The sequence below is a fragment of the Astyanax mexicanus genome, chromosome 10 (assembly GCF_023375975.1).
Source record: "Astyanax mexicanus isolate ESR-SI-001 chromosome 10, AstMex3_surface, whole genome shotgun sequence".
In the NCBI taxonomy this organism is placed as follows: domain Eukaryota; kingdom Metazoa; phylum Chordata; class Actinopteri; order Characiformes; family Acestrorhamphidae; genus Astyanax; species Astyanax mexicanus.
The window spans coordinates 49,356,458-49,378,731 of NC_064417.1; the positions used below are offsets into that span (position 1 = coordinate 49,356,458).

The 22,274-nt window shown below is 37.8% G+C and overlaps 1 protein-coding gene across 2 annotated transcripts in view; it reads right to left on the reverse strand.

Annotated features, from left to right (window-relative positions):
• Positions 1-22,274, reverse strand: part of cyfip2 (cytoplasmic FMR1 interacting protein 2) — a 46,953-nt gene that overhangs the window by 11,403 nt on the left and 13,276 nt on the right. For both annotated transcript variants that reach the window (XM_007254444.4, XM_049483880.1), the window contains exons 2-22: positions 20,662-20,811; positions 18,745-18,834; positions 16,802-16,879; positions 14,533-14,634; positions 13,311-13,492; positions 13,111-13,207; positions 11,992-12,120; positions 11,772-11,876; positions 10,839-10,927; positions 9,916-10,153; positions 8,336-8,628; positions 8,021-8,168; positions 6,492-6,645; positions 6,162-6,318; positions 4,066-4,162; positions 3,871-3,947; positions 3,657-3,765; positions 3,045-3,164; positions 2,111-2,310; positions 1,911-1,998; positions 769-912 (exon numbers count right to left, since the gene is read on the reverse strand). In XM_007254444.4, the coding sequence (XP_007254506.2) occupies positions 769-912; positions 1,911-1,998; positions 2,111-2,310; positions 3,045-3,164; positions 3,657-3,765; positions 3,871-3,947; positions 4,066-4,162; positions 6,162-6,318; positions 6,492-6,645; positions 8,021-8,168; positions 8,336-8,628; positions 9,916-10,153; positions 10,839-10,927; positions 11,772-11,876; positions 11,992-12,120; positions 13,111-13,207; positions 13,311-13,492; positions 14,533-14,634; positions 16,802-16,879; positions 18,745-18,834; positions 20,662-20,778 (2,814 nt within the window). In that variant the 5' untranslated portion in view covers positions 20,779-20,811. The remainder of the gene's footprint in view (positions 1-768; positions 913-1,910; positions 1,999-2,110; positions 2,311-3,044; positions 3,165-3,656; positions 3,766-3,870; positions 3,948-4,065; positions 4,163-6,161; positions 6,319-6,491; positions 6,646-8,020; positions 8,169-8,335; positions 8,629-9,915; positions 10,154-10,838; positions 10,928-11,771; positions 11,877-11,991; positions 12,121-13,110; positions 13,208-13,310; positions 13,493-14,532; positions 14,635-16,801; positions 16,880-18,744; positions 18,835-20,661; positions 20,812-22,274) is intronic.

The following is a 22,274-nucleotide window of genomic DNA, read 5'->3' on the forward strand; positions in this document are numbered from 1 at the left end:
ACCATTTAAGCTCTACAGGTCCAAAATGCAGTTTAAAAAGAAAAAAAAAAACAAATTAACTAAAGACTATTTATTAACAGTTTACAACTGATCTGTGGCACTGGAAATAAACTGAGGTTTGGAAATGTTTTTTAAAAAAATGGCAATTTCAAAAGTCTTAGTCTGTAGTAAAGCAGTGCTGGAACAGATGGTGTTACTGCTGTTCCTCTCTATTGCAGCATTTACACACTTCTAGCACATTCACACTTTCATCATAATAATAACTAGAAAAATACTCAGAGAAACACAGAGAGTTCTGTAACTATTAAAAGAAGAAGTCTTTCCTTTAGAGAAATTACAGATGAAGCCAGAGAGCGGTGAGTACTGTTTCTACACCTTTAAAAGACTCTAGGAAACTGGAGAAAACTGCTACAGGAAGACGTCTGGCTGACCCACATGGAAACAGCAGCTTTAGCCTTTAGCTCAGATTACAATAATTGGACTAAGTCTCAGTTTCAGCAGCGAAGAGAATTAGAATTAGAGGTCCGAAAGGCGAAGAACTGCAGTATTAAACTCACTGATAAGATAAACAGAAAATAAAAAACAGATTGTCTGGGTCATACAGCATGAACGGTACTGTATACGTAAATATATATATATATATATATATATATATATACACATACATATTTGTGTTCAAAGTACGCTGCACATGAACAGAAACACAAACCTACAGCACAGAGAGAGAAAACCCTGCTAAAGCAGATGGGCATTAATAATCAGCATTACCAAACTCTTTACAATCTTCAGCAGCTCCTCCATCACCACAGCGATGCCCTGGTATCCAAGCAGACGGCAGATGGTTTTGAAATGCGGGGGACCCACGAAGTTCCTGTAGGAGCTGTAGATGTGGGAGTATGCGATGTTCAGAGGCTGAAGAGCAGAGAAAAGCACTGGTTAAAACACAAGGATAGTTTTACCATTTAAATAACCTTCATAAGTACAATGTGTCCTAATAACCAAAATGATGTGTTCTGCTCTAAGATTTATTACTGGTGACCCTTGCAGTACTAACCACTGCAGACTACATGATAAGAGCAGCAGTGAGCTGGAATTCACTACAGGAAACGGTGAAGCTCAGCTCACTGAGATCTAATCACCATCAGAAAGTCTGTGAATGTTTTAATGGAGTTTATCTTTTCTCTTATTACTTTTATTTTTATTATTTTTATTTTTTTTTAGTTATTTACTTTATAATTTCTTATTATGTTTATTTCATTTTATGATTAAATTTTACTATAATTTTTTTCTTTATTTTAAATTTTATAAATTCTATACTTTTTTTTTTTTTTACTTTTTATGTATTTTATATTTTGGTGCTTTGTAGTATTAATTTAATAATTAATTGTTAACGAGGCATCTTCTTACACAGGTGTTTAGATCATTGTTTCAATAATAAGTCAAATGATTGTCTACGGCGATCTGGTGTTAAACCAGGGATTAAAATATATCACTATCCAACAAGAAAATATGTGATATATAAACATATAAATGTGCATTTTCCAGTGCATCTGTCCTTTTTTTAAAGGAAGTTTGGTGGACCTGCTGTTCTTTAGGTGGAATTACGAAAAAGGACATTCATAAAACTTTACGAGTGGGTCTGAATTCTTATAGGTTAAGACAGAGCTTAAGAACTACATAACGTACAAAGGTTTTTGGGAAACGCTCTGAATTTTAAGAATGTTTTTAGATACGAGGCTACACATTACTCAGCATTTACAGGGAAAATGAATAAAAACCAAATGTTAATTTAGATACAATCCTAACCTGTATCCTTATATACCTTATCACTACAGCATTCTTTTTATACATTTAGCATAAAAAACTGTTTAACAAGTAGATATGGCAGTTCTGACAGTGTTAATACACACCTTAGAGCCATACAGGTAGTAAGGCTGAACATTGGCAGGCTTATCCCTCTGAGGCTCCTGGGTAAAGGGAATCGCTGTGCGCACAAATCTAATACACAGATAAAATATATATAAAAATACATTAAAATAAAACAATATGAACTTATACATGCTTTATACTTTATAAACATGATCCACATCTCCAGCGTTTTCACACTGACCTGTTGGTGGAGCCGTTGTAGCAGTAGTTTGGCAGAAAGTCAAAGTTGAGCTCCCAGAAGACGTGTAGTGTGATGCGGCCGTACGGCGCCGACACGTTGTGATTGGCCTCCCGGAACATGGCATCAAAACTGTCCAGGGTCATGTGTTTGGACAGCAACCGATGGGTCAGTCTGTTTATCTCCAGAAGCCACTCCAGCTCCTAAAACATGCAGACATAGACAATGCAGATGAGAAAATCCTGGAGGTACACGGCCTAAATCAAAATCATCTTCATGACTTAAAAAGAGTTGAAGACAAGATCAGAAACCAAAACCTCTGTAGTGGAGAAGTGATGAATTAATCTGAATTCAAATAAATTGTAAGACTAACATACAAGTGTATTTAATGCAGAATTATTCATAATTCATTCATTTATTAGTTGAAGTCCAAAAATCCTCCACATTTTACATCTTACTCAAACTACAAATATATGTAATGCAATTTGAAGACAAAAGCTTAAAATAAATCTCTGATAATGCTTATGACAATCCAGATTCAGATTAAGGGGCCTATCTTACATCCTGGTGCTCATTGCTATCTTACACCCTGCTAATAGTCTATTTTCACTCTTTCTGTCTGCGTCTTTAAAATAGCAAGAGTGCTTGTGAATATGTCTACACCAATAGACGTGGTGATCTGGAAGTGAGGTGTGTTCAGGTAAATTAATGGTGTATTGCTATCTTGGCAACAGAAAACACAGGTGCACCACTGACTGAATACAACCTAGACAGACATCAGCATTAATAATAAACAGAATACTAAATAAAATAACATTGCTCTTCCTGTAAATGAGCTGCTGGAGCTCCTTCACAGTGTGAACGAGCAGCTCAGTTTACTCTGCTTAGAAGCGTTAGACACGTCCAAGTAGCTTTATTTAGGTAGTTTTTTTTTTACCACTATGGAGGTGAGGTCTTCACTCTCAAAGCGGCTGATGGCCTGGTCCAAGGACTTGTACATGGCTGCAGAGATCCTCTGGGTGATCAGCCTGTTCAGGTCAATGGAGCGACCCAGGAGCTGTCACAACACACACACACACACATACAAAAAATACAAATATAACATACAATCTTTTATTCCTTAATCCCTAAAATCTCACTTTTAGTTATGATTCTATTATTGTTTTATCTTTTATTGTTGTTTCTCATGCATTGTTATTTTGAATTGTTTTTGGATTGTTTATTATCTACTTATTTTATTCTAGTTTCTTAAAATCTGATTTTAACTTTGCGCTGTAAAGCACTTAGAGCTGCATCCTTAACAAATAAATTGTGCTATTTACTGTTAATATGCGTCCATATTCAACCCAAAGAGTTCTAGGATCCTCAAAGCAGCTGCTCTTGGATACACCACATTATTTATTGTTTAATTTTATACATTTAATTGTTCATACTTCTGTATTGTACAGCACTTTGTTTGGCTCTTGTGGTTTTTAAATGTGCTCTAAATAATAAAATTGACTTAAAATTGACTTTTAAAGAACAGCTGATTAAAAGCTGTGTGCTGTACCTGTACGTGTCTCTGTTTCAGCAGGGTCTCGTAGCGGTTGGAGGGGGGATACGGGATGATCACACCATAGTTCTTACACTCCGCCCGGAAACGCTTATCCAAGAGAACACTGAGAACACAACACATTTAATTACACATTTAAGGGTTTAAGGGTTAAACAAACGCTGGATACAGGATCAGGCATTTGGATAAGAGAGCGGTAATGAAGGTTTACCTTCCAGCCATCGCTTTGTAGTACGCAAATATCTGATCAGCCAGTTTGTAGACAAACTGATCAAAACACAGATTCACCTAAACAAAGAAGCACAATGATCATATTATATCATATGATTAACCACAATCCACAAAACTGATGGAAAAAATTGTCACTATGAAGATCATAGTATTAATGCTAGTATTAATACTCTACCTCAGCTTCTATCTCATCATAGAGAAACTGCTTCTTGAACTTGGTGAGGGCGTAGTATCCACTGTCATTATAAAGATCCAGGGGATACAACACATACCTGGAAAAAAGTACAAAGCAAAAAAAGTATAAGATTAAAACATGTAATCAGATTAATCATTACAATATTCTGTGATTAACTGTGATTAATCTCCCTTGTTTTTCTTTCTTCTTAAGACGCAAGTTTTTATAGTGGATATTTAAATGTAAATAAAAGAATGAATGTAAGAAAAGTAAAATGCAATTATATTTATATTAGTGGTGTCAATTAAAATACTAGTATATATTTGTATGTTTGAAAGGAGATAAACCCAACGTGGGGCGCTGCATGATAAACTGGTTACAGAAAACTTTCAGAAAACCGGATCAGTTGATGAGTTTGTTTATTTGATTTGGTTTGGTTTCACACAGGCATAAACCTAAACACACTAAAATGCACACCAATAAACCAATATATTTCTGCAGTGTGAACACAGAATGCTGAAAATGTGCTGCCCTAAATGAGTCGCGTGACTGCAAGCAGTGAACGCTGCACATACTGTGCTCTTAGTGTGTAAATAGCATGGAGGTGCAGCAGAGACAGCATTTGTTTATAGCAGTATATTATCTGGCTAATATATCAGATTGAACAGCACCTTATTAGCAGTTTAGCTTAATTAAAATAAGTATATTTGATTGCTGGGTCTGATAGAGACCAGATCACGTTCTTACCACAAGAGAACTGCTCCAGAAAAAAGAATCTGCATGTTGGGCGGGGGCGGGGGAGGAAAAGTTTTATTTGCATAAAAAAAAATCACATATGCTGATTTCAAATTAATGGCGTGCATTAACGATTTAGCGTTGACAGCCCTATTTTATAAACATTATCAAACATGGTTACGAAATAAACACTACCTAAAAAAAAAAAAAAAAAACATAATAATCTAAACCAACAACCATTTGTTTTCTTAGAGCACTTTACTGTAGAGTTGCAGCGATTAGTCGATAAAATCGACAATGTTGATTATTTAGTTTTGTTGTCGACTAATATCTAATTTGTAACAGTAAGTGCTGGGGACAGAAGCGCAATGGGAGATGGGTAAATGGTTCACTCACACATGGGTTACTGTTTTCCTCCGGTTCTACTCTGGTTTGGTTTGTTTTCACACAGACAAAAAGCTAAAAGCACCAAAATGCTCACCAATAAACCATGCAAGCGTGTGGTCTCCTCTGATTGGTCAGAGCTGTCTGGCATGGGAGCAAGAATGTAAATACGTGGTTGGTGTGGTGCACTGGGAGACTGGTGTTCAATTCCAGGTCTGGGTGACTGAATGCTGTGCTACACCAATTAGAGTTCTTGTGCAAGACTCCGAACACTAAATTAGTGTACCCACACAGTAAATTTCTGGAGTTCAAAAATCTGGACTTAAACAAAAATGTGTGAAATTGTTCAATTGTGTGAGTTTATTCTCCAACTTAAACTACAAGTTGAGTTGAGGGGAACTCTTTCGTCGTAGTTTATTCAAAGGTGTTGAGGAGCGTGACTGAACTCTATAATGGGCGTGTCCCCCAATCCTAGTTTACCATCGGTGTGTAGTCCTGCCCACCATGACTACCTTCCAGGGGTATTCCATGATATTTTATATAATGGTTGTTTGCCTAGCCAATGTGTTGTTGGCTATAAGAGCAAGTTACCATCTTCTGCACTGTTCAGCGTGACAAATGCTGCCAATGCACTAAGAACTGCAAAGCAGGATTAAAGTTGCTACGCAAGGGAAAAACCTCTGGTATAGTCCTAAATGTTCCAGGGTTTTAAAATATTACAATGTTTTTTAATAATAGTAGTTTAATAACACACACCTTACTCTAGATGGGATAAATATTTTGACTCTCACAACAGTCAAGGCCAACTCCCAGAGTTACTTTAACTCTGTCATAGAGTGTATTCGATAGTCACGCATAAACACTTAAAATGAGTTGATATTAACTCTCAAGGAGTTTATTCCAAAAAACAGAATTTGCTGTGCAGTAATCTGTGGTTTAAGCATGGCTTTATATGTATATGTGTCTGCTGTACTAACTCCATCATCGAAGGCTCTTTGGTTTCCAGGATGTGGTCAGTGAGGATCCAGGGCATGGACATCTCGATGGGGAACTGGATGCGGCGACCCATGGTGAGCTCCAAGAAGAACTCTCTGAACCACAGCTGAGACAGGTCACAGCACTGCTGCAGGGCCTCTGAGAACCAACCAGACACGAGACATTCATCACCATCAGGACACTTTTACAGCACCAGCAAACAGACTGTGAGAGCACACACTCAGCAGCAGGGCGGCTACAGGGATCAGCACTTAGAGCTGGATATAAAGTCAATTAAATGTAACTGTGTATCTGTGGGAGATCCTTCTCACCGCTGAAGTTGAGCAGATGGGTGTAGAAGAAGGACTGCTTGTGGAAATCCTCGATGGCCTGAACGATGGGGCCGTCCAGGCTGCTGCGCAGGGTCTTCTTCGAGCCGCTCTTGTCTGCTATCAGGGATTCCAGCATAGTTCTCACCATGTAGAGCTGCAGCATCAGGTAGGGATAAAAAGAAAACAATCAGATCAGATAAAAAAAAATTAACTTCATTTCCACAAATAAAAAAATCATCAAATAGGGTTGCAATGCAGAATAATGAAAATAATAAACAGAATTACAAACATGATTGATCACAGGCTACTACACATGCACATTTACATACACATTTCATTTCTTTAGATGAGGGTATTTGTTCTGCGTTTCTGAGATGGATTACTTACTAATAATTGTTGACAGGCAAAGGGCCAGTTAGATATCTAAATCTACTTCATAAAAGCCAGAATAGTTAGAATAGTCAAGCCACTATACTAACAGACACAGAACCTGGCCTTGGTAGGCTTGTAGAATGTTAGCCGTAATGCTAAATGTTGGCCTTGGCAGCACATTAGCCTTAATGCTAACTGCTTTTTTGCGCTGAATTACTTACTGAGAGGGATTGATCCGGTATTCATTTAGGGGGTATTCAGAATAACCTCATGTTGCTCATTTTAATTTTATTTAGTTATTTAAGAGGGGTAAAATCAGTTTCACTTATGTCTGCTCTTTCTACACTGTGTGTGTCTGTGGCTGTGGGTCTGAATGTTTTTTCCACTGTGTTTGTTTGAATGTGTTCTCTGCTGTGTGTGTTTGAGTGTGTTTCTCCACTGTGTGACTTTGAGTGTGTTTCTCCACTGTGTGACTTTGAGTGTGTTTCTCTGCTGTGGGTGTTTCTCTGCTGTGTGTGTTTGGGTGTGTTTCTCTGCTGTGTGTGTCTGAGTGTGTTTCTCCACTGTGTGCTTTTAAATGTTTCTCCTCTGTGTGCTTTTAAATGTGTGTTTCTCCTCTGTGTTTGAGTGCGTTTCCATGTTGTTTGTCTTTTAGTGTGTTTCTCTGCTGTGCATATTTTAGTGTTTTTCTCTGCTGTGTGTTTGAGTGTTTCTCAACTGTGTGTTTTTAAGTGTTTCCCTGTTGTTGTCGAGTACGTTTCTCTGCTGTGTATGTTTGAGTCTGTTTCTTTACTGTATGTTTGAGTGTGTTTTTCAACTGTGTGTGTTTAAGTGTGTTTCTGTGCTATGTGTGTTTCTCTGCTGTGTATGTTTGAGTCTGTTTCTTTACTGTATGTTTGAGTGTGTTTTTCAACTGTGTGTGTTTAAGTGTGTTTCTGTGCTATGTGTGTTTCTCTGCTGTGTATGCTTGAGTCTGTTTCTTTACTGTATGTGTTTGAGTGTGTTTCTCCACTGTGTGCATTTGAGTGTGTTTCTCCACTGTGTGTGTTTGAGTGTGTTTCTCCACTGATGTGTGTTTGACTGTGTTTCTCTGGTATACAGTGAAATCTGTTACAGCTGCAACCTGTCATATCAGTAGCATCCTCCATATAACTGACCTGTGTGCTTGAAGGTCCAACGGCACGGCGGGGCACTTTAATATCAAAACCTCCCTTAGGGTCCTTCTCTCCCCTCAGACAGGGGTCATTGGGTGGCTCTCTGGATCCCTCCCAGTCACAGATGGTTTTCCGAATGGCCTGAAGGACACTGGAAAGGACAGAGATTGAAAAAAAAAAAATATGTGAATGAATTAATGCAGGAGAAGTCAAACAACAAAAACGTCTGTGTTTCGCTGTTCAGTTTCTTACAAACTTCCCACAGCTATTGTTCTGTCAGCTTCCACAAAATCAAAAACAGGAAGTTTGTTATCTCACCTGATGAGGACGTTCTTCTTCTTGCGCACCGCCTGCCTGAGCGGCTCTCTCAGGGTCACCTGGGCGAAGTCCTGCAGCGCGGCGTAGATGGTGTTTCTGATGGCCTGGTTGAACACGCTCTCCATGCGGCCCATCAGCACCTGCAGGCCTTTGATCATGGCGATCACCTCCACCAGGGCGAACTTCTCCTCGCTGGTGTAGTTATAGCGGGTGGCGCGCTCGTACTCCTCAGCAGTGCCGGGACAGTCCTTATTACAGAACTTATCAGTGGGGTGCACAAGCTTCCACGAGTACTGGGGTGAAACACAAGGAGACAAAGAGTTCATGACATTAATAAAATGTCAAGTATTTTAGCACATTTTGTCAATATTCTGCCTTTTCAAAGTACAAAAAAATTCATGATATACAGTTCTGGAAAAAATGAAGAGACCACTTCAGTTTCTGAATCAGTTTCTCTGATTTTGCTATTTATAGGTTTATGTTTGAGTAAAATGAACATGAAAATTGTTTTATTCTATAAACTACAGACAACATTTCTCCCAAATTCCAAATAAAAACATTGTAATTTAGAGGATTTATTTGCAGAAAATGAGAAATGACTGAAATAACAAAACTGGTGCAGAGCTTTCAGACCTCAAATAATGCAAAGAAAACCAAGTAAAGTTGGTGGAATAATCCTGGTTTTTGATCACAGTTTTCATGCATCTTGGCATGTTCTTCTCCACCAGTCTAACACACTGCTTTTGGATAACTTTATGCTGCTTTACTCCTGTTGCAAAAATTCAAGCAGTTCAGTTTGGTGGTTTGATGGTTTGTGATCATCCATCTTCCTCTTGATTATATTCCAGAGTCAATTTGGTAAAATCAAAGAAACTCATCATTGTCAAACTCATTACATCAAGTGGAGTCTTATTTTTTCCAAAGCTGTATTTGTAATTTCCCTTTTCTTTTTCAAATATGGGATATATTGCTCAGCTATACATCTCCAAAATGAGAACTTTACAGCAGAAAGAAAGACATGTTTCAATGGAAATTTATATAAAATATTAACAAATATTATAAGGCATTTTGAAGCCTATCTATTGGTCCACAAGACAATTTTCATATTCAAATTTTGTAAAAAAGAAAAAAAAAAATTAACCCAGTAAATACAAAAGACTCACAGTGACACTATGCATCATACATAGGTTACATATATAATACCAGTCAAATGTTTAAACACACCTTCTCATTCAAGGTTTGGTTTTTCTACCTGATGAGGGCCAGTTCCATCAGTTCCACCATTTTTGATGGTCTTTGCAACTGAACTTGAGGATACTTTCGAAGTTCTAAAAACGTTTTGGACTGACTGACCATCATTTCTTAAAGTATTTTTAGCAAGAGGTGCTTCTTTGAAGAATGTAAAATTTAAAACATATTCTGGTTTATTTGACACTGTTTTTTGTTTACTAAATAATTCAGTGTGTTCTTCTTTACAGTTTGGGTGACTTTAGTATTAATCTCCAATGCAGAACAGCTGCTAATGTATATGTCATGTATATCCAACCACATGAAACACCTCAAACTGCTAACAAACTCACCACTTCCATGACGTGAGTGCTCCACTTGGAGAGCAGCTGTAGTCCTCTGAGGGCGAGGTCGAACAGCTCTTTGTACTCTTCATCAGACTTCTGGCTGTCCAGCCCAGAGCCCGTCACCACCTCGCTGTTACTGTAGCGTGCCAGCTCTGAGATGAAGCGGATGTGATCATCTCGAATCTGCACCATCTGCTCACACAGGTTATACTGCGGGCTGATGCTGCTCTGAGTGCAGGTCCACCTGAGGGAGACAATGATGTTATAATAGGGGAATACAGAACAGCTCCACAAATACTGTAGTTTTCTGATTATAAGGCACATCGGATTGGGAGCAAGGGTGTCGCAATGTTTCCCTTCTAATGGGGAAGCTGGCGGAAGCATTTAAGTAAACGAAACTGTAATAAAATAAAATCTTTTAAAGCTAAACAATCGCTGGATGTTAATCTACACAGATTTTTCTCCTGAAAACTGTTTATTTGGGTGAGTAAAATGTATCATTTATTTACAGTGAACTTAGATTTTGGATATTTCGTCTGAGCTTGAGTTTTCAGTGAAGTTGCTCCAGCACTAAGGCTGGGTGCAGCAGCATTAGCATTAGCCGCTAACCGCAACACTAGTGGGATGTAAATGCCATCCGATAGCGCTAGACTAACCGTGATAGCGTTGCGGTTTATAGCTAATGCTAATAATGCTTTATCCAGCCTTAGTGCTGGAGACACTTTACGGAAAATTCACCCTTATAATGTTGTACTTCAGCGGAGTGGCTTTACTGCTCCTAAATACCTGACCTAACACCTAAAACCGAATTATAAGGTACACTTACGATTTTTGGGAAAATTAAAGGATTTTAAGTGCACCTTATAGTCTGAAAAATATGGTAAGTCACACAAAGGCGATTCAGTCAGAGCAGAAAAACAAAAACTCACTTCGACTTGTTCTCCTCATAGTGGGCGCTGGTCTCAATGTACCGGGACAGTTCAATCTGCATATCACCAAAGAGGGGCACAACCTGGAGCTGTGGAGACAATCAAAAACATATTAAAAAAACATCCAAAACACAAATGTTGATTTTTTTTATCTCCTTATAAGGCATTTCAGGGCATGTTCAACAACTTAAAGTTGGAACCACAATCCGAACCACAGTTTAGAGTTTTAATACATTGTATACTGTACATCTGGCTTCACACTTTCACCATTTCCACTTTTTCTTACTATGTGTCGTGATACTGTCATTAGGAGAAACATTTTGGGCCATATTTTAGCAATCTACAGTTGAAGCATCAAATGTGCACTGGCAACTGGATTTAGGCCGCATCGGTGTGTCTCTGGTATAGTGCGGGTGCAAAAAATATGCATTGCGTGGCCCAAAATGCGTAAAAGGCATTTACTAAATCTCTTAATTACTCATGGGTGTGTCACTCGCCATTCCCTTTAAGAGCCAGATGCACTCTGGTGGTATCTTAATGATAAAAAGCTTTTGCACGTCTCAGCAGAGGATTCTGAGGAGATGACACTGTGAAAGTACACTAGCAGCTCATTTAAGGGAACAGCAATGTTATTTTATTTTTTATTCGGTTTATTATATAGTGTGTTTAAGGAGTGGTGGTGTACGCCTGGTGCACCTGTGCAGCTAAAATAGGAATGGTAATTGACTGTTGTCTAGGATGTATTCAGTCAGTGGTGTGCCTGTGTTTTCGCTGCCAAGATAGCAATACGCCAGAAATTTACCTGAACACATCTCACTTCCAGACCACCACGTCAAAAGGTGTAGGTATATAACCAAACTCTATTGTAAAGATGCGCAAGCTAGAGCCCGTTGTGATAATTTAATTTAATTCCCACCCCTAGCAGACACAGACCTTGAAGAACTTGTCTATTTTTCCAAGGTTTATCCTCTTCTTTGCATCCAGCTTGTAGATGTTGCTCACATTTCCATCCATTAAATAAAGCCCGAAACCCATCACCTAAAACGCAGAGACATTCAACGAAACCATGAATAAAAAAACACAACTCTGGAGATCTGCATTTACACCACAGTAACACAGAGCTGAAAGAGAAGGTGAAGTGTAGGCTTGGCACCTTCAGCAGCATGTGCTTCTCGCTGGGCGTCAGGTACATCTTATTCTCGTAGTAATCCACACAGATGTTAACGATGTCAGCCAGCAGCTCCTCATAGCCAGGAATCACCTCCAGCTGCTGATGCAAGCACTGAGGAAAGCAGCCAAACAAAACATTACAACGTAACACAGAATAATAAATACACAATTATTAAAGTTAAGATCCAAGACATATGAAACAGAGAGATTAGTTTTTGCAAAAACAAATTGTATTGCTCTTGGGGCTTGTTGCCAGGTGTGAGGTATGGCGTTTGAAACGTTGCTCTAGCTATAGTCTAAATGTAACCAAATTTCATGTCTGTATGATCTATAGGTGATTCTTCAACGGTGCACTGTGCAGCTCTATTTAGGGCGTGTCAGTGCGTCTTTGCTATTGTAACCACGGGAAAATTACACCTTGCTCGCCTCGAAAATGTGCAAAACTTGGGTGTGTTTTGGGTGTAACATGAAATAAACCAATCAGCATTTCACTTGCTTATCATTTCCTTTAAAAGCCAGGTGAGCTCTGACTTTGGTGGATTGCTATTTTAACAGCGCAGCTACCTGGACGTGTCCAAAACTAATCTGCAGAGAAAACTGACCTGCTTATTCACACTGTGAAGGTGCCCCAGCAGCTAATTTACAGGAACAGCAAAGTTATTTTAAATGAGTTTAGGATTTTTGTTATTATTATTTTTATTTTTTTTTATATTTTGATTCTTATGTTCTTAGTTAATTATTTTTTTTATCATTTCTTCTCATTCTTCTCATTTAATTTTACTTTTACTATTATTATTTTTTTCTACATATTATATTTTATACATATTTTATGGTTATTTCTTTTAAATGATCCTATTTTTTTATATATTTTTATTCAATTATAATAAATGTTTATTTAAATTTGTATTTCTTTTATTTAATTATTTTTCTTATTACTTATTATTTCTATTTTTTTTAACATTAATCACTTTTATACTCTATACCCTTAATTTAATATTGAGTAAAAATAAAGGTTGATTGATTGATTGATAAATTATATGAAAAATGATTCCCACAGCTTTATTGTTTGGACATCTAAACAGGAAATTAAAACCAACAGTACCTGTGTGATTCTGTTGTGATTGGCTAAGAACATGGAGAGATTCTGGGACTCCTGGATAGACTGCGGATCAGCCATCTTTCTGAGGAACTGAGCAGCTCTATAAGAATAAAACAAGGACAATAAATTAAAGAGAAATAAAATTTCATTTATAATTTTTTACTATTTATGAGAATAATTTTTATAGTTATGAATTTATGTACCTTTTATAAGCGGAGTGGTCGTTCTTGACGCTGCACTTCATGTTCTTCAGCTCATCCAGGACTGCAAACATGTTGATGAACTTGCCGAGGGTCAGCAGGTATGCCTCAGATACGAAGTCCTTCCTGCGTTCAGCGTGGCACAGCCGCTTCACCTCGCTGCAGAACCGCTCAATCGCCTTACGCTAAAACAGATACAGCATTACAGTGTTAGAGCTCTGAACCAGATCAAAAAGCTTTTATTTTTACTAAAACACTGTTTATAGAACATGAATTATAATAAATGTTATACAAACAGGTCACTTGTAGTGAAGAAAGGCAATGTCTCTACTAAAAATGCTTTATACTACATCTCATAATCAAGAGCAAATATGAGACAGATAGATGGATGCATGATTGAGGGATGCATACAATATTCAGCAAAATATTGCAGTTAAAATACCCAATATATTAAATTAAACAATATTCTGCTTTTTTGGTATGTCAGCTGGGATGTTGAAAATGTTTAGTGTCCAATAAATATTTTTAAATGGTGGTAAGATGTAAGATAACAGCAAAATTAATCAATTTAATGTATGCAATGGAAATCAATGCAAAAAATAAACTATTGTACATTTGTTATGTTTAATTTTGGTGCATCACTAATGTCAATATGTGATATTTTTTCAAATCTGCCAATAACAGTATATAAAAATGGTCTTTGGTACATCTAAAAACAATAGAATGTCATTGAAAATGTGAAACTCGTATATAATATAGATGTATTACAAATAGAATGATCTATTTTAAGCGTTTATTTCTTTTATTGTTGAGGATTATTTTGGCTTACAGCCAATAAAAACACAAAAAAATGAGAATATTATATAAGACCAACTTGTACTTTTGGCAGTGTGTGCAGTGTGCCAAGTCCTGCTGGAAAATGAAATCCGCATCTCCATAAAAGTTGTTATAAGCAGAGGGAAGCATGAAGTGCTGTAAGATTTTGTGGAAAACACTAAAACACTGCACTGACTTTAGACCTGATAATAAAACACAGTGGATCAACACCAGCAGATGACATGTCTCTCCAAACCATCACTGATCATCAGTAAATTTTACATTTCATTTGTAAATGAAGGGAGCAGAGTCTGGAGGAAGAGTGGAGAGACACACAGTCCAAACTGCTTGAGGTCTAGTGTGAAGTACCTGTAAAATGCTGTGTAAGGAACAACCCCTCCTCCAATACCTGAAAGTACATGAACTTCATGAGCTTGGTGACCTCAGGCTCCAGAACCTCCACAGTCTTCTCATAGATCTCCACCCTGTTGGGCTGCTCGTTGCACTTCACCTACAAACACACAAGAGGGCGCCATCACTGAAACATCCTACTGCCCTTCATTCATAACATACAGTACCAGTCAAAAGTTTGGGCACCCCTTCTCATTCAATGTTTTTTATTTTATTTATTTATTTAATTAATTTATTTATTTTATTAAAGATATGGAAACAATTAAGGGACACATATTGAATTACGTAGTAACAGTAAAAAAGTGTTATTCCTCCACATTAATCCCCTGATCTAAACCTGATGAACTGAGATGGTGATTTGAGGTGATTTAATTGGGATGAGCTGAAGCTTCACAGCAAAGTGAAGGAAAAGCTGCAACTATTGTTCAGAACCTCCAGGAACTCCTTCCTTCAAGACGCTGAGAAAACTATTCCAGGTGACTCTCCCTCTTAAAGACACTGAGATTAAAATACCAAGAGTGTGCAGATCTGTCCTCAAAGATACATGTGATACTTAGAAGAATCTAACGTATAAAACATATTCTGGTTTATTTAACACTTTTTTACAGCATGTGTTGCTGTATAGCTTTAATATAGTCTTTAATATTAAATTTACAATGTAAAAAATCTTAAAAAGAAAGAAAACACATTGAATGAGAAGAGGTATGTCCAAATATTTAAGTGGTACTGTATATTTAACAAGTTTAGGTAAAAAAAGGAACCAGTTATTCTCCTGACCTGTTGAACTTTGACAAAGCCTACAATACAAAACCATACAACCATAACGACTGGTTAAAAACAGAGACAGGAAAGGTACCAGATCCGTCTGAGGCCCTGCAAGGCGTGAGCAGTGCGTATTGTGCTGCTCTGTATTTCAGTCAGTGTGTTCACATGTTACTGAGTTCACACCGCCTGTTCCAGAAATTACACGGCATTCAGAGAGTGTGGTGTGTGCAGTGAAATATAACAGCCTTTCTGAAAGGTAACACCTCTCCAAGGCACAAACACTTAATGTGCAGCACAGAGCTACGTATTAGAGAATGATCAATCATTGTGTTTGAACCAATACTACAGTATTTTTCATCGGATTATAAGGCTCAATATGTGACACTAGTAAGGAACAGGGGTGTCAACATGTTTTTCTTCTAATTCAGCAGGCCTCACTAAATTATCAAACTGTTTTTTTGGGTGAGTGAAGCGCTTCCATTTATTTAGAGTAAGCTATGATTTCTAGATTTCCTGCAGCATTAGCATTATCTGCCAACTGTGCTAAACTCTAGCTTAACGTCACCTGACAAGCCAAGGTGATATTAGCTAGCAGTTCATCCAATGTAGCTTGTTTTAACACGGTAATCGTGCAGGCTATAGTCCAATAATACTCACCTATGAATGGCGAAAGAGCTAGTGTATAGCACGGTTAAAGGCTAATGCTAATGCTGCTCCAGCAGTGCTAGATGGAGTTAGTTTCAGGCTACAGGCCAATAATACTCACTGCTGAACGGCGAAAAAGCTAGTGTATAGCACTGTTAGAGGCTAATGCTAATGCTAATGTGGCTGCAGCAGTGCTAGATGGAGTTAGTTTCAGGCTACAGGCCAATAATACTCACCTCTGATCGGCGAAAGAGCTAGTGTATAGCACGGTTAGAGGCTAATGCTAATGCTGCTCCAGCAGTGCTAGATGGAGTCAGTATCAGGCTACAGGCCAATAATACTCACCTCTGAACAGCGAAAGAGCTAGTGTATAGCACGGTTAGAGGCTAATGCTAATGCTGCTCCAGCAGTGCTAGCCAGGGTTAGCAGCAGGCTACAGGCTGATAATACTTGCCTCTGAATGGCGAAAAAGCTAGCGCTTAGCGTGGTTAATAGCTAATGCTAATACTGCTTCAGACTGAACTGAAACTCCTGTATAAAGCTGTACTTCAGTGGAGTGGCTTTACTGCTCCTTAATACCTGACTGGTAGAATTCATATATAAGGAGCTTTTGGATGAGTTTTTAAGTGTGCCTTATAGTCCGAAAAATACGGTAATTGAATGCCACAATAACATTTCCAGGCCAACCCTGGTATCTTGATCTGATCGGGCTCTCAGATCATATTCTGCTTGTATAATCAGTGAAATGTCAGCAAACTGCAGATATATAGTTGATTAAGTGGCTGCCTGACACTGTAACAGGACCATTATGCATGATGATGAATATCTACTTCAGGTAAAATAGTGTGTGTAAGTACCTGAGGTATGGCTCTGGAGCAGCTCCTCCAGGTGTACAGCATGACGGCGTACTCGTGCCCCTCCTCCAGCATCTCATTCTAAGGGAATAAACATGTTGTAAGAAGCAAATAGTGAAATGCTGCAGAGTACACATCTCTGTCTCTGACATAAATACACTGTACACTGCCTGAATATTAAATTGCGACCATACACCATATGATTTTCAAGCAATTTAACTGTCACAGAAAAAATTTCAGAGTCGGGATAAAATCAGAGAGTCTTGCTAGAGTGGAGTTGCGGTTGAGTCATCTCAATGGTTTAGAATAAGTTGGTTAGGATGGAAATTTTAAGTCAGTCTTTTTCTCGTCCTGCATTCAAATAAAATCAGCCGTGTTTAATATCAGCGTAAGTTTTGAGACTTGGTTCACGCAAATAGTGACGTAAACAATCCCACCACCCAACAGAAGAAGAGCTACGGGAAGACGCAAGGCAAGAATATTTTACATGACAATTTGAAAAAGAACATTTTACAGTTAATATGCCTTATATGGTTCTTTCTTACTTTAATATGTGAAGTATTTTAAACACAGGTAGCATTTTAAAGTTGTTATTTAATTTTAAAGTTATTTTATTTTGCACTACTTTGGTCTTATTGTGCAGTGTTTTATATTTAATACAAACAATCTTTGATACAAGCATTTCTAGGTGGAGAAGAATATGGATAAAATATAGTGTTTAATGGTAACAGTGTGCTAAAAACGATCATCCCTGCTAAGCCTAAAACAGTATATTCATTCTAAAAAAATGAGATGTCGGCTCTCTTTTTGTGGGAGTTCATCTTCTGGCCACGTCATGAGTCTTTACGTACTTGCGTCACACGTACAGCCTCTAAAAGAGGACCCGGCTCAGTTTTACTGAACGCGAGCGGCTGGTGGAGCAATGGAGACTTCAGAAGAGGAAACTCAGAGCTTAGTAGCTCATTCACTCATAGTAAAAACAAAGAAAGGAAGGAGTGAAACTCTCTCTCTCTCTCTCTCTCTCTTTGACTGAACATAACCTGAAATCGGATTCATCCGCTCTGAAAGGAGACCACATCACACCCGCCCAGTTTAAAATGATTGTTCCGCATGCTCGGTGCAATTACCCATTTTCACCAGAGAGGGCCCTAAATCCCTCAAATCTCCTTAGATGTCATTAAAGGGAACTGAAAAGTCGCTTAATCTAGCGGCAATATCACTTTTAACACTGAGTCTCAAAGTGCATAGATATTCCTTATAGTACAGAAATATACTGTAAGTATGAGTCCACGAACTACATTTTCTTACATGATGAATACAATTTAATTGTGTTTATACAGCTCTTAAACCACAAAACACAATCGCATTCTCTCTTAGTTTATCGCTAACAGAAGTTTCCTAGATAAAATAAGAGACACTCAGTACAGAAATCCAGCACTCAAGCACCTAATGTGGGGCTGCAGTGTTTGAAGGACTCCACTTCCCCATTTATCTGTGGAAAAAAGCTATTTCTATGGAACAGCTAACTGTTTGTCAGTCGAAGCACAGCCGTTATTAAACCGCCTTTGAGAGGAGCCAGTCTACCCACTGCCCACTGAATACTATTTCCTAATAAACCTACTGTCATTCAACTAAAACTACCCCCAAGCCAAATTCCTGCAAAAACAAAAGGAGAACCCTCCCACCCACGACACCCTGAACTTAAACAACACCGTATTCATAAAAAACACTGCTTATATATCTTTAATTTACTGCATCTGTGTTTATCTTACATTATAAAGCAGGTTAAAGAGAATAGGGAACTGGTCACAGCCTTCAGTGATAAGCAGTAAAAGCACTCTTTTGTCTATAATCATAACACACTGCCTTTTATCACACAGCTGTCCCAGTCACATGACCCAGTGCCCGAACATGCCGTGGCACAGAAGACGTCTCTTTCTACTCACCATGCTGGAGTGGACAGTGGCCTGTTCAATGTATCGGGCGATACCAGTCACGAAAGCATTCCTGTCCTCAAAGTTGGTGTCAAAGTTTGCCTGAAGAAACAAAGATTTCATTTTTTAACAACATATTTTACATGTGATCTAATACACCACACCCAATGTCACCTTGAGAAACAACAGTCATCATTAGTGTGTAGTCATTTCCTTCAGACCACATTCCCCTATGTGTTTATACCTAGCTTGAGTTATACCTCTAAGAGTTGTGAACAGTTTGAAGCTGCCATTTGCCATTCTTTTTATAGGTCTCTTGATGTCATCCTGCGGTTGCTGACTGACATTCACATAAGTTGATTCACATAATCTCCAGACCTGAACCCTATCAAAAAACTCTGATTGTAATCATGTAAGATGTAAGTTGGATGGTCACAAGCCAAACAAAGGAGTGCCAGGTCACCCAAAAACAGTGTGAAAGACTTGTGGAGAACATGATGCCAAGATGCATGAAAGCTGTGTTTACAAAGCAAGGTTATTCCAACAAACATTGATTTCTGAACTCTTAAAACTTTAGAATTGTTATTTGTTAATTAATAAGAACTTGTTTTCTATGCATTATTTGAGGTCTGAAAGCTCTGTACCTTTTTCATTTTTTGACCACTTCCCATTTTCTGCAAATAAAGGCTCTAAATGACAATATTTTTATTTGCAATTTGGGAGAAATTTTGTCTGTAGTTTCTAGAATTAAACAACAATGTTCATTTTACTTAAACAAACAAAAAAAAAAAATATATATATATATATTTTTTTTATATAAATCAATATAAAACTAATATAATTGGTTTAGGTGAACATTTCAAGCAGATGTAGTGATATTTTTGTCACACAAGTTCCATGTGTAGTTCAATTAAGATATTTTCATAAGCCACTTTCCATAATTAAATGAAACCTGTTTGCAGAAGTGTCTCTAATAACTGTGCAGCTACACATTAACAATCATGTAAAAACAGTATAACTACTGGTACAGTACACATTGGAACAGATTAAGTATGTTTGTAATTATATTGGTATTGCATTTTTAAATGTGTTTGCTTAAATATACTTAAATCAACTTAATCCAGTTAATATCATAATCTTTAAGTGTATTAGGTAAACACATAGGGTAAGGTAGCCTGAAGAAAATTACTAAACACTAATGGTGAGCGAGCTGGGTGACCCATCCAATATGCAAACACTGTTCTGCACCAGTAAACTAGGTGTGCAACTAATTACTATTTTGGTAGTTGACTAATCTGGCAATAATTGGCGATAATTTTTTGTCATGGTCTTAATTTGTACTTCCTACCGGTTGAAGAGCTACACGTTCAGGCCCCAAGACCAATTCTGCAGTACATTTTAATAGTTTGACATACATATACTAAACTAAAAATTTATAAAAAAAAAATAAAAAAAAGATATTTTAGGAAACATTCACACAGGCTGGATTTTATTTAAGGAGGTTCCAGGATACTTGTTTGTATTTTTACTTTTTTCTTATCTTTTTTATATGTAGGCCCACAGCAGATACCCTATTATTATATGAATGGTTAATGTGTAGCCTACACAGTTATTAGAGGCACTTATTATAAAGTGGGATCAAGTTTTTAATGAGTGTAGATCAAACGTTTTCTATGAAACTGAATTTTCTATTCTTTCTATACTAGACTTTTTTGAGCAGTTTAAAGCACTGATGTTGGCCTCATTCAGTCACTAGTAAACTAGTTTCTGTCCTTCTTTTTAATTTCACTTCATTTAGGCTGGGGCTTGTGTTCTACAGAGCTCATCCTCTTATCTTTCTCTGTGGTTGTCTGGTGTCTATAAGGGAGAACGTTTTATTTGTTTATGGAAACCAGCACTATCTCACTGAGTCTCAGTTCTGGTCAGTACCTGGTACATGATGGAGGACGGCGGCGGCTCGATGCATGGCTGCTGGTCCGGGAGCGGAAGCTCCTCCAGCAGGTCCACATTGGACAGGGCATCCTCCAGGGTCACGTGGGTAGTCATGGCGACGGGGGTTCACTCACAAAACAGCCCAGTCTGAAACAGAGCGACAGCGTCCTTAACATTCAGCACGGATTAACGCCAGCCTCAACTGGCAGCGTGCCCAAACTCTTTAAGCTTTAAACACCGGCCCTGAAGGAAAGCGGTGATTCTGGGGATTCTCCATCATAAATCAGACACTTCTTCTATTAAAATTAATATATATAAACCTGTCTTGAACAAAATATTAAAAATAGCTATTTTTCTCGATATTACACCTGCTAAACAAGTTACCAACTTATTCTTATTGTCCTAAAAAGACCATGCACTTTTTTAGTTTGTGTGGAAATGGGTTTGGATTCTGGAGGGATGATACTCAACTAGGGCTGCATGATATTGGAAAAAAAACTTACATTGCAATATTTTTTGTTTGTTTTGCTCTGTGATATACTTTATATTGCGATCTAAAAAAAAAAAATACAGGACTTTTTTTTTCTGAAGATTTTGTCAACAATCCAACATGTCTCACAATATCAATAAGTATTCAAAAGTAGTAAAATAAATGACATTGGCAGACATAATCTGCACGTGGTAGATCTGTCATGTAAATGAGAACATTGTGAACTTTCCTTTTGTATTGAACAGCAAAAAAAAGCAATATTTTAATGATATATTTTATATATATTTTAGGCGAGCAATCAACCGTGCAACAGGATATAGGGCATCAGTGTATCTTTGCTATTATAACGACAGGAAAAGTACACCTTGTATGGCTCGAAACATACAAAAGCCATTTAATTATTCTCTTAATTAATCCTGGGTGTGGTTTGGGCGTAACATTAAAAATAAACTAATCAGTATGTCACTTATCATTTCCTTTAAAAGTGAGGTGAACTCTTACTTTGGCGGATTGCTATTTTACGGCGCAGCTACATGAACATGTCCAATGCTTCTCAGCAGAGGAAACTGACCTGCTCGTTCACGCTGTGAAGGTGTGTTGTTATTTACTGTGCTAAAGTCATTATAACACATGGATTGTAACACTAAAACTCACTAAAACTAGGATTAACCATCTGCTGGTGTCAGACGCAGACACTGCTATTATCACGGCTCTCTCCGGCTGGAATTCTAACCGGGAAATACCACGACCTTCAGTACGGTTTCTAGTTCAGCTCTTTCACTCCAGTTAACTGGCACAACTGCATTAGTCTCCAAACATCAGCCTTCAGGCAGCTGCCAGAGAGCTAAAGAGCATCGCAGCATCATGTGCTGTGCTGATTTATCACTAATAAAGAGTGTGCACAGCCTGTTCCATATAAAACACTCCTGCTCTATTCATCACACACCTTTAACTATTCCAGACTGGCCAAGACCTTTAAACACAGACAGAACTGCATCACGTATCCAACTGGAACCGCCAGCAAAAGGTGAAGAATCTGGATACAAGCCATCTGTCTGAGGTAGGACACAAAATTCAGGATTTGTTTCACACTATGATATACACTACCATTCAAAAGTTT